The 12,237-nt window shown below is 47.5% G+C and overlaps 2 protein-coding genes across 7 annotated transcripts; one reads left to right on the top strand and one right to left on the bottom strand.

Annotated features, from left to right (window-relative positions):
- Positions 1–226: 226 nt before the first annotated feature.
- LOC123104748 (RING-H2 finger protein ATL80) lies at positions 227–5,307 on the bottom strand. Of its 6 annotated transcripts, none has more exons than XM_044526625.1 (4): positions 4,992–5,307; positions 3,561–3,631; positions 2,226–2,296; positions 227–1,676 (listed from the first exon to the last, which is right to left on the bottom strand). In XM_044526625.1, the coding sequence occupies exon 4, from the start codon at positions 987–989 to the stop codon at positions 417–419; it is 573 nt and encodes a 190-aa protein (XP_044382560.1). In that variant the 5' UTR covers positions 990–1,676; positions 2,226–2,296; positions 3,561–3,631; positions 4,992–5,307; the 3' UTR covers positions 227–416. The 6 variants fall into 6 exon arrangements, with proteins under 6 accessions (XP_044382560.1, XP_044382561.1, XP_044382563.1 ...); XM_044526626.1 differs by lacking the exon at positions 4,992–5,307 and adding an exon at positions 3,728–4,979; XM_044526628.1 differs by lacking the exons at positions 2,226–2,296; positions 4,992–5,307 and adding an exon at positions 3,728–4,979.
- Positions 5,308–8,945: 3,638 nt separating this feature from the next.
- On the top strand, positions 8,946–9,998 carry LOC123107678 (uncharacterized). Its single transcript, XM_044529630.1, has 3 exons — positions 8,946–9,130; positions 9,221–9,388; positions 9,492–9,998. Exons 1-3 carry the CDS (start codon positions 9,035–9,037, stop codon positions 9,840–9,842), a joined length of 615 nt encoding a protein of 204 aa, XP_044385565.1. The 5' UTR covers positions 8,946–9,034; the 3' UTR covers positions 9,843–9,998.
- Positions 9,999–12,237: the final 2,239 nt, after the last annotated feature.

Raw genomic sequence — 12,237 nt, 5'->3', positions numbered from 1 at the left:
TCGCCGCCGCCGTGCGTGATCGACGCCTCCCTCCACTTGACCATGCTTTGCTTTACCCACACCCACCCCTCTTGCGGCAAAGCGATAGATCGGCATGCATGCATCTTGGTGACGGCTGACGATGATATTTTAGTTAAAGCGTAGGGTTTCTACATGCGCTTTATATATGCAACAGCACACACGTCTGCATATTCTTTTTTTTTAACCTTTGACCGGCATTTGTTAGAGATCGTAAACCCCCTCTAAATTAACTGGAGTTGATGTACAAGTATTTACACATCGACGAACATGTTACAGACACTAACCAACTGATGCATCGTCGCACGCTGTACAGTTTGCATTTTCTACGTGTGTACGTGAGCGACCATATACGTGCGTATGTCGTATATGCATGTACGTTGCGAGCATACTGCATACTACCATACGACCGAGGCCTGTGCAGCCGCGACGGCGTCAGCGCGCTCACAGCACGTTTGAGGAGGGGGAGACTCGGTGACCGCCGGCGATTGAGCGGCCGCGACAACGAGGGCGCGGCGGCAGGAGGGGCAGGTGGAGTTGGACAGGAGCCAGACGTCGACGCAGGCGGCGTGGAAGCCGTGGCCGCACGTCGGGAGCACGCGCGCCTCGTCGCCGCCCGCGAACTCCGCCAGGCAGATGGCGCACTCCGGCCGCTCCCCCTCCTCCTCGTTCCTCTGCTCTGGCCGCCAGGACACCGTGGGCAGCGCTTGCAGCGCCTTCTTCTTGATCCCCTTGCACGGCGCCGCGACTGCCCCCGGCGCGTCGACGGAGAAGGCGGAGGGGTTGCACAGGCGGGAGCACCGGGCCACCATGGCCAGCCCGACCACGCAGAGCAGGAAGCAGAGCACCGCCGCCAGGATGAGCAGCGTGTCCGTGTGCACGCTCGTCCCGCCGCGCGCCATGGCGGCCGCCGGAGGCGCGGCCAAGGCGGCGAGGCGGTCGACGGACTGCTGGAGCAGGTGGCGCGGCATTTTCCTCGTTGGTTCACTGTGGGATAGGAGGATGAGATGAGAGCAGGGAGGTCTCTGTGTGGAGTGGGAACTAGGTAGGAGGTAAGAGCTGGGTGTTGGTGCTGCGTTTTTATAGGGTCTGGGATTGGCTCGTACTCCAAAAGTGGCTTAGGTGGAGGATATGATTCATAATGAAGCTCATGCTAAGTGGGAGTATCACTTTCTTGTGGCATGTTTTCATTGCTAGCCTCATTCCTTCTACCTTCTTCGTGCCTCTTTTTTTTTTTGCTACAACTGGGCACATGTCACCTTCCAAATTAGGTGTGACCGGTCGGTCTGGACTAATAAACCTAGGGACTGTCTAATTAACATCCGGCTGAAAACCAATTGGGTTTCAGCCGGATTTTTCAGCTAACTAGTAATGCCACAACTGCCTTCTGTACCTTGTCCCCTGTATGTACCTTTTCCTGTCTCACTCGTTTAAACAAACCACATATATCAAACAGAAACTTAACGGGTCCGCCCCCTCCTTCTCTAACCCGGACAGAAAAGCAACGAAGTGATGACGTTTCCTCCATGTTCTGGGACACAAGCTTGAAGAAGAACATGGCTGAAGAAGCAAAGGATTCACAGGTAAACATCCCCTTCTTTTGAATTCGCCATACATCTAGCATGAGTAAAATAGATCTCTCTCGTGAACGTGTACATCTGAAAGAAACAACAGTGTGTGGATCATTACATAGCTGAAGAAACACATCAGATTTACAAACCAAATCTAAGATCATAGGCAGGATAATCATGAAAAAAAACTTACTAAAACTGTAAGAAAATATAGCACAGTTCAAATCCTCACTACTTGCTGCAGGGACCAAAAGTTGAGCTCTGGAACTGTACTTATGTGTCACAAAAAGAACACCAGAACCAGGAAGAATACTAGACCAAAGTAGTCTAGGGAGACAGGAACAGAGAAACTACTTGCAAGTTTATGAATTCATTTACAACACATGGTCAAAAGAAAAAAGGATTAAGGGGAGCATGTTCAGGAAGATATGAAATCATTTAGGAAAAAAAAGCTTGAACAAAAAAGTCTAGGAATAATGTATTTTCAGAAAGCTATGACTATATTTTCAGATACTTTTGCACTCACAAAGAAATGTACACTAATCAGAAACTATGATGAGTTTACAAATTTACTCCTGAAGAAAAGCAATGAATCTATGACAGAATTTTATAAACTTTGGAATTGTATACAAATACCTTTTATTTGTACTTGAAGCTCGAAATGCTATGACCTTTTACTTGTAATTTTGAATGAGTACACGCTGAAACTAAAATGATCATTACATATGAATTAGGACAATGATCAGATAAAAAAAACTGGAAAAATATCAGGCTACGCACTAATACTATTGGCACAAACAATGTAGATAGTTCTTGTTTATTCAATAACGATTCACTACTTATACTTTTTTTTAAATAATATGCACAGGTGCCTGCAATGGGATCAAAGGGAATGGAATCTAGCATGAAAGTGGAGGAGCTGTAACTCGAACATGACCAAGCTGATTTCCTTAATGTATGACTTTATTGTAGCATTAGAAACTGAAAAAAATGAACAAACATATTCAATTATCCTTTTCTAACTTGATTCTTGACAAAATAACAGAGTCGGGCATACACTTTTACTCAACTACTTCAAGCGCAAATGATGTACAAGGTACTATCACTGTGAAATTTACATATAAGATGACAGGGAAAGAAATCCTGCAAAAAAATTCGGAGCTAATGCAAAAAATATTGTTCTACTTTGAGCAGCTACAGGTTGCTACCAAAGCAAAAGAGCAGATCACAATCCACAGAGCACTCTCGTTATAAACTTAAAATCCAGAGATCACCAGAAAAAGCAATAAGAACTAGCATTCACTAGTGCACTGAATGTTACTCTCTCCATAATGAAATATAAGAGCGTTTAGATCACTAAAGTAGTGATCTAAACGCCTTTATATTTCTTTACAGAGGGAGTACAACATACACAGATGAGCAGATCATACACAATAGCAAAATCTAACAAGTGTTTTTACACTGGTTACAGAGGAGCAGAAAAAGAACCTGTCAAACTAAATTACACTGGCATATAAGGAATTTACAGTGGCAGACAAACTATAATTACAGTACTAGACCATTAAAATTTCAGTGGTAAGCAATAGAAATCACAGTAGTGGACCAGGGTGAAAAATCCTTTGTAATTACATTTTAAATTACATCGCTAGACCACTGGAATTACAGTGTAAGCAAATTGTAATTCTAGTGCTAGACCACTGGAATTACAGTGTAAAATACAGTGTATTATATAGAGAAACCAATTTGTTCCTGCTCAGAATCCAAAATGAAACTATGATTGAATATTAGAAACTTTGGAACTGTATAAAACAACAAATTACTGCCACTTGAACTTAGAATTACTATGATCTTTTAAATGTAATTACTATGAAGATCACACTGAACTAAAAAAACTAAGCACTGATACTACATAGTACACACAAGAAACCAAATTTGGACCATCCTTTGTACCCTCGTTTGACAAAACATTACCAGCAGATTTACTAACTGACGAATCATTTGATGCTTTCTTCGTAGATTCAAGAGCAAGAGACTTTTGCAACCTACACAGCAAAACCAAAATGACATCAGGGTAAAAAATAAAATAAAGAAACAACCAAATGCATGAAAGTAAATTAAACAAGACAGAGATTGGCTACCTGAAAAATGCTCAGACCAAAAAATCCACATAATAGACCCTACTCAACTGCAGAGTACAAGGGTAAAAACCAACTAACAGCCCTAGTCAAATTCACTAAGGGTAGAATCCACTGAAATATTACAGTGTCTGTAAGCCCACTGAGAATTACACTATAAAATCCAATAAGAATTACACTATAAAATCCACTAAAGATAATACATGAATAATCCACATAATAGTCCCTAGTCAAATGCAGATTACAAGGGTAAAAACCCACTAATAGACCCTAGCCAAAATACACTAAGAATTACAGAGTAAATACACTGCAAATTACACTGTAAAAATCAAGAGTTAACAGTGCAAATACAAGGTAAATCCAAGAAAAACTAATAGTCACTATAAAGACACTAAGGATTACAGTGTAACTCCACTAAGAATTACACTGTAAAAATCAAGAGATATAGTGTAATTCTTATAGGATTACAATGAAAGATCAACTAAAAACTACAGAGTAAATTCACTAAGAACTACAGTGTAGATCCACTGCAAATTACAGTATAAATCCAATAAACATACAATATAAATCCACTGAAAATTACAGTGTAAATTCACTAAAAAATACAGTGTAAATTCACTTAAAATTACAGTGTAAATCTGCTAAGAAATTACACTGTAAATCCACTGAGAATTACAGTGTTAAACAGTAAGAAAACACACTGTAAATCCACTAAGAAAACAGGGATTTCTAGTAGAGCAATCAGACATTTACATAGCTGAAAATGAAAAGGACATTCTGTCTCACAGAAACACAAAGAACAGAGCTGAAGTCTGCAAGCGAAACACACTACATACGACAACATAAGCTTGTTGACTAGCTATACAAGCAAAATCGCAAAAAACACTACATATAAACCTACATCAACAAACGACCCAGGGGATATATAACCTATAGCCACAAACAAAAACACTAGAGAATCCAAGGTGAGCAGGGCACTAAAGTCACTGAAACACGATCCAGCATATACGAAATTAGCAGCTGCCCACGACAACCACCAGAATTCCAACTACTAACTGAAACAGATCAAATAAAACCTACAAGGTAATCCCTAACATAGCACACAAGACAGATGAGATTCAATACCACTAACAAACGCAACAAGGCATCTGCATCAAAATAGCTGCGGGGGATTACCACATGCGAGATCCAAAGGGGGATAAGTAGCAGATCTGACTGAAAAATCCCTACACACTACCAAATCAGACTTGAGGATCAAGCTACATACCGAATACGACGCACAAAAACGCCGGGCGGAGAAAAATGGGGCCGGCGATGGGGCGGAACCGAGAGATGTTGCAGACCTCTTGCGGGGGAAAAGGAGAAGGAGGTGGCGGGGCAGCCGGAGGAAGAGCGTCGGACGCCTGACAACCACCCTTCTGAATCAAGCGGACAGGGCAGCTCAGTCGCCATGGATCTCTTTCTCTCTGTCTCTCTCGACACGGGAGTTGATGGGACAGAGGCACGACGCGGGGCCGAAGCGAAAGAAAACGCAAACAGGTCTCCCCGAAAATTGAGCGGGCCCGATAAGAAAACAAATCAACTGATAGGACAAGAAAAAAAACGAAAACACAAATCTCGGAACAGAGAACGGACGGCTCACAAAACGGATGAAAGCCAAAAGATTTCATCCGGATGAAAATTAGCATTCCCGTAAACCTATGACTCTTTCTTTTCTTATTTTTGTATAATCAATAATGCTGCAACTTCAAGCGGAGATGCGGACATTACAATTTTACTATCACTTTGCACTGCTCCTAGTCACAGTGCATGCGACTGGCATGCATCTTAAGTGTAGTGAACCGTTCTATCGGACGTGGAAATGATCATATGCTGTCACCTGAAAGAGGGGCACGAGAGAGATTCCACGGCCAAAGGCCGGAGCAGAAGACAAACAAAACGCCGATGATCGAAGGGACGGACAACTGGAGAAAGAAGAAAAGTAGCCTCGCGCGTGGCGCCCACGTAGCATAGAGTAGGAGCAACATGAGGTGAGAGTGAGAGTGAGACCGACCAGAGTCACCAGACCCATGTGTAGCGTGGTCCGCCACGTCAGGTACGTGTGTCAAACCAAACCAAAACCAAAAGTGGATCCGGATAACATAGGCGCCGTACGCATGCACATGCCCGCCTGCGGCAGGAGTAGCTTTGTGATCGATCCCAAGGACCGACGTACACTTGGTCACCTGTATACTAGCGCATCCCATAGTCCACGGTGTTCACATAGAGAATGAAACCGTCTTGGTTCAATGCATGCGTGCTTCTTTGAGGGTTCATCGGTGAACACAGGACCATGTCCACCGGAAGCTAAGCAAAGAACCGTTGACGGGGAGGGTTGGCCGGTGTGCGTGCCTAGCACAGGGCACGGCGCAAATTGCCCGGCAACACGTGCTCCGCTGCGCTCCGGCGCTGGCCTAAAACCGCCACTCACGACCGAGATCATTGGTGATGGCCTAGCTAGTGGCGGCCACATCGGCCATCCCGACGCCATGCATGGATGGACGAACGGACGGACGCCGGCTGCCGGGGTTGGGACGGCGACCCGGCCACTCTGCGAGCGTCGGGACACCGCACCCCCACTGTTCTCTGCCGTTGGCCCTTGGCTACAACTGGATCACGTTTCTTTTTCTGCCACTTGTTATCTACCCAGATGGCAATCATGGTGGTTAGACTAAGAGCAACTTTTTGTCCGTTTGGATCGGCCCGGTGGACACAAACGTCCGGCGCTGTGTTTGGGTCGACGCGAGCGCCCAACGCTGGCCCGACCCATTTCATCGGCGCGCCAAAAAAAGTATTGCAAGCATTTTGACAATAAATACATGCATTTAATTAAACATAAAAGCCGGACACAAAGGCCGGCGAAAGTCCACATTACATTAATTAAAATACTAAAAACTAGACGACGCGCTGCCCTAGGCGTCCTCGTCGGCGGCGGCGTCTACGTCGGGACCGGTGATGTCGATCAACGTCGGCGCATGGCCGGCCCAGGGGAACGCCGTGTTTCAGACGGCAGTGATATCGGGCTTTGCCGCCGCTGCCTGCGCCGCCGCTGCCTGGGCCTGGCGCGCCTCCTCTTCGGCCTCGCGCTTGAGCATCTGCAGGCGCTGGCCCTCCCGGCGGTCCTCGGCAAGCCGAACGCGACGCCAGTGATCGAGGTAGGCCGCCTCCCGCTTCTCCGTCGCCCCGAGCCAGATCGGCGGAGCGTTGACCCACTCGCGGACTACTCCGGTCCAGGAGTAGCGCTCGATGTAGGCCGGCTCCTCCGGCTCGGCTTTGGGCGGGGACGGCGGGGCCACCGGCGGCACGACGCAGTCGCCCGCCACGGAGAGGGCCATGGCCTCCGCCATGGCAGCCTCGAAAGCCGCCTCGTCCGCCTCCCTCCACCGCTCCTCCTCCTCGCTCTCCTTGATGGCCGCCTGGTAGGCGGCCTCGGCCTCCTGATCCTCGTCGTAGACGACGAGCGCGAGCGGCGGCAGGCTGTGGTCGACGCCGTGGACGCCGCGTCGCCTCGCCTCCTCGTGCTCGATGGCGAACCATCGAGCCCAGTTGAGCGAGTCGACGGCGAAGCGCGGGTCGGCGCGCTGCTCCTCGCTCAGCAACGCCCGCCGGCGCCGCACCTCCTTTGCATGGGCCCTGGCCGTCCGCGGCGCCGGCGGCACTGGGATCCTTTCCGGATCCAAACGCCAGTCGTGCGGCAGCGTCACGTCCGGGTACGGCAGAGGGAAGCGGTGGTGCCAGTGCCACTCGGCCTGGTGCACCGGCACGCTGATGCGCTGCCTCTGCCGGGGAGCGCGCGCCGGGGAGGGCGGGGAGGGAGGGGGAATGGCGGGCGGGGGCTTTGCCCTTGCGGCTGCTGCCGACGCCGGAGAAGAAATCCGTGCTGGTGGTGGCTAGGGTTGTCGCCGGCGTGGAGGCAGAGGTGGCCAGATGGGGACGGGGGGGGGGGGAGTGGTAGTGGATGAGGACAGCCCCGCCGCACGCCCGGCTTAAAAAAGGACGACCGCCGTCGCTGACGCGTGGGTCCAAGGTGGGCGGTCGTCATAAATTATATTGACCGTAGCGGTTGGACAGCCGTCGGGTGGGGACGCGGAAATGGGTCGGCGCGGACGCCAGGCGAACACGATTTGAGTTTGGGTCGGCGCGTTGGGCCGCCACTTTTGTACGCGCCGACCCAAACGAACGCGGGCGGACGAAATGGATCGCCTCATTGAAGTTGCTCTAATGGGGATCAATCGAAAGAGGCAATCAATCTAAAGCAAAGCGCAAAGGAGACCGGCCAGACGAAGTGATCTCGTATTATGGAGAGGTAAATTAAGTGGCGACTCGATCGAGCGACCCAGGGCGCAGGATAAGATTCTATATCTAACCCTTCCATGGTCAAACGCCGGAATGATTGGCTTAATTTGTTCCTCCTCCGGCCTCCCTTTTGTGACTGGTTAACCAGGAAAGCGTTGCCCTTTAGTTTACCGGCCGGTCGACGTGGATTGATCGGTGGTGCTGCCGCCGGCCACCGGGACCGGAGTAGAAATAGTACTTGGGGGTACGGGGCGCGAGAGGTCAAGGAGCACTAGCTCGAATCGATTCCGAGGGAAAGTTGGTGCCCCGTCCGGCGTTGCACTTTGCATGGCTGGGTGGTCAAATGCTACTCAATTCGTACGTGGGGTCGAGGGCATTGGTGCTGTCCGGCCGGCATTGGGTCTGGAGGAGCGTCACTGTTCGGTCGCGAACTCGCGATGCCTCCTGTCTCTTCTCATTTGCATGCCCGCCCGCGCGCTCATCCTATATATCGACGGTGCAGATTGCGTCTCGAGTTCGCGTGTTGTTACTTCAAAGGAAAATATAACTATGGCACCGGCTTGATTTTTGGGACAGTCAATTTTTTTGGGAGCCACTGATCAGACTACTGATCTTTTGAGTTTATCAGACTAGTTGAAGACCGTAGGATCGGAAGAATCTTGGCCATCCGATCTGGTACTAATGCCCCACTAATGTTAGGGACGCGGTTTTTGTCTAGCGCGTTTCACTCACAGCGCATATCCCAGCCGTTGCCGAGCGCATGTGGATTCGTGGCGCATGCACTCCAAAACACTGTGGGGCCACACTAGGCTCGTGTATATGCCTGTATATCACATTACTACTCGACCCACTCCCACCGTATTCCATATCAGTGGGCCCAGTCCCTGTCCGCCCCCACTTCCCTTTATCCCTTCTGCCTCATTTCTTCCCAGCCACCAGAAGAAGCGGACCAGTATCTGTTCTTTCTCCCCATCAATGGCGCCTAGGGGCGGCTACACAGTAGAAGGAGGAAGCTCAATAACGTCCATGGATCTAGGCCACGGGAGTGTTGAATCAGGCGAATCTCTTCAGGTTATGTTTGCCATTTCTTCCTTTATCACTTCCCCTTTTCGATTTTTTCTGACCCGCTTTGCTAAAACTCGCTCCTCACTTTATCTTCAGCCGGAACACCGTATTGTGGATGAACCTTCAAAAGATATTCTGGATCCGGAGTTCTACGGCATAGACACGTCCTCTGCACACAGATGCATTCACGGAATGCATCCAGCAAAAAAAGTTGCGTTCGTCTACGCAGCCACAGGGAGGAGGTTCCTAGGATGCCCTCTCTCGGTCAGCAATTTTTCACTTGCTGAATTGTTCTGTTTTGTTTTGATTCCCCATACTCAGAAATTCATGTATCTTCTTTGCCCACTCATTTTTCTCCTGTATGCAGGGAGATGATATGTGCCACTGGTTCTTGTGGATTGATGAACCATGGGGTCCAGTACTTAGCCGTTCAATAAAAAACCTATGGGATCAAACTTCTCGGGTCGCTGACAGAGCAGCAATGTTGGAGACAAAGAAGAAGGAAATGGAGCACGCTTACTTAGATCTTTGGACTGAAAGAAGCAATATGGAGATAGAACACGAGCAGGTTGTCAACGGTTTGAAGAACAGATTAGTTGACAATGAGATTAAGATGTCCAGGAGGTTGGATTTTCACATTAAGTTGTGTGTGGCATCTATTTCTTCAGCTGTTACTCTAGCTTCAGTGCTGGCTTATGTTCTATCTACATTGACATAGCAATGTAGTTTATTAGAAAGTACGTGTTTGCTTCACATCGAAAGCATTTGTCTGCTTCATATCAATGTTTGGGCAGAATGTATGACAATTATGTGAGCAGAATTACCCTTTGTTTTGAATGAACTCATTTGTTATGAATCTACTGCTCTTGTTTCACTTTCTAAGTCTCAATTGAGGTTTTTATTTTCAGAGCAAGATTCAAGTTGAAATTAATCTTTAGTCTATGTTATCTTTCCACTTGTTGTCGCCATGTCGAGCGCTTGAGCATCAGCAGCTGCATTTTTAGTTTTATGCAGAAAACATCCTTATGAAGTGCTTCAACCGATCTATTTGAAGTTCCAAAGACAGACAAGTTTACACTCTGATAAGTATGCAGACCACGTGTCACTGTTATGAATTCCATTTAAAATGAAACCATTATAGTGCCACTTGTTTGTATACTGCGACGATTATCATTCTTAGGCAATTATTGTACTCCAACTAAAGTCGGAATCTTTTGTGATGTTACACAATTAATTACAGTAAAAGTTTTCTTTCTCTTAGCCATTGATTTTAGCTCAAGACCGATTGTCTTACTCTATAATTTCGTCCCGCGATAATCGGAGTTTGATATCATTGCCGATGTCACAGGTGTGATGAAAAATCTATGTCAAAAAAAGAATTCCACCTCAGGAGACGTTTCTCACTAGATCTCGTGCTAAAAAGGTAATCTTCGCTTCCAACGGCAATAGAATATTTCGGTCCATTTATCCACACGGATATATGCATTTTCCAAGCATTTTATCATGCCCGCATAGGTATTATTAGATAATGTGCTATACGTCTCCAACGTATCTATAACTTATGAAGTATTCATGCTATTATATTATTTGTTTTGAATGTTTATAGGCTTTACTAAACACTTTTATATTATTTTTGGAACTAACCTATTAACTGGAGGCCCGGCCCAAATTGCTGTTTTCTTGATTATTTCAGTGTTTCGAAGAAAAGGAATATCAAACGGAGTCCAAATGGAATAAAACCTTCGGCAGACTTATTTTTGGAACGTAAGCAATCCAGGAGACTTGGAGTAGACGTCAGGGAAGCTTCGAGGAAGCCACGAGGCAGGGAGGCACGCCCCCACCCTCGTGGGCCCCTCGTGGCTCTCCTGAGCGACTTCTTTCGCCTATATATGTCCATATACCCTAAAAACATCAGGGAATAGAATAGATTGGGAGTTCCGCCGCCAGAAGCCTCCGTAGCCAATGAAAACCAATTTAGACCCGTTCCGGCATCCTGCCGGAGGAGGGGAATCCCTCTCCGGTTGCTATCTTCATCATCCCGGTGCTCTCCATGATGAGGAGGGAGTAGTTCACCCTCGGGGCTGAGGGTATGTACCAGTAGCTATGTGTTTGATCTCTCTCTCTCTCTCTCTCTCTCTCTCTCTCTCTCTCTCTCTCGTGTTCTTGAGGTGATACGATCTTGATGTATCGCGATCTTTGATATTATAGTTGGATCTTATGGTGTTTCTCCCCCTCTACTCTCTTGTAATGGATTGAGTTTTCCCTTTGAAGTTTTCTTATCGGGTTGAGTCTTTAAGGATTTGAGAACACTTGATGTATGTCTTGCGCGTGCTTATCTGTGGTGACAATGGAATATCATGTGGTCCACTTGATGTATGTTTTGGTGATCAACTTGCGAGTTCCGTCACCTCGTGAACTTATGCATAGGGGTTGTGATACGTCCATTTTGCATCATGCTTTTATATCGATATTTATTGCATTATGTCACAATACTTATGCCTATTCTCTCTTATTTTACAAGGTTTACATAAAGAGGGAGAATGACGACAGCTAGGACTCTAGGCTGGAAAAGGAGGAAATATTAGAGACTTATTCTGCACAGCTCCAGAAGTTCTGAAACTCCACGGAAGACGTTTTCCAAATATATAAAAAATACTGAGAATAAGAACTTCACCAGGGGGGCCACACCCTGCCCACAAGGGTGGGGGGCGCGCCCTACCCCCCTGGGCGCGCCCCTACCTCGTGGGTGTTGGGGAACGTAGTAATTTCAAAAAAATTCGTACGCACACGCAAGATCATGGTGATGCATATCAACGAGAGGGGAGAGTGTTGTCCACGTACCCTTGTAGACCGTGAGCGGAAGCGTTAGCACAACACGGTTGATGTAGTCGTATGTCTTCACGATCCGACCGATCAAGTACCGAACGTACGGCACCTCCGAGTTCTGCACACGTTCAACTCGATGACGTCCCTCGAACTCCGATCCAGCCGAGTGTTGTGGGAGAGTTTCGTCAGCACGACGGCGTGGTAACGATGATGATGTTCTACTGACGCAGGGCTTCGCCTAAGCACCGCTACGATATGATCGAGGTGGATTATGGTGGAGGGGGGCA

Source organism: Triticum aestivum, chromosome 5A, assembly GCF_018294505.1.
Source record: "Triticum aestivum cultivar Chinese Spring chromosome 5A, IWGSC CS RefSeq v2.1, whole genome shotgun sequence".
Classification (NCBI taxonomy): domain Eukaryota; kingdom Viridiplantae; phylum Streptophyta; class Magnoliopsida; order Poales; family Poaceae; genus Triticum; species Triticum aestivum.
The sequence above is the reverse complement of the archived record's forward strand: the minus strand, read 5'-3'. Positions and strand labels throughout refer to the sequence as shown.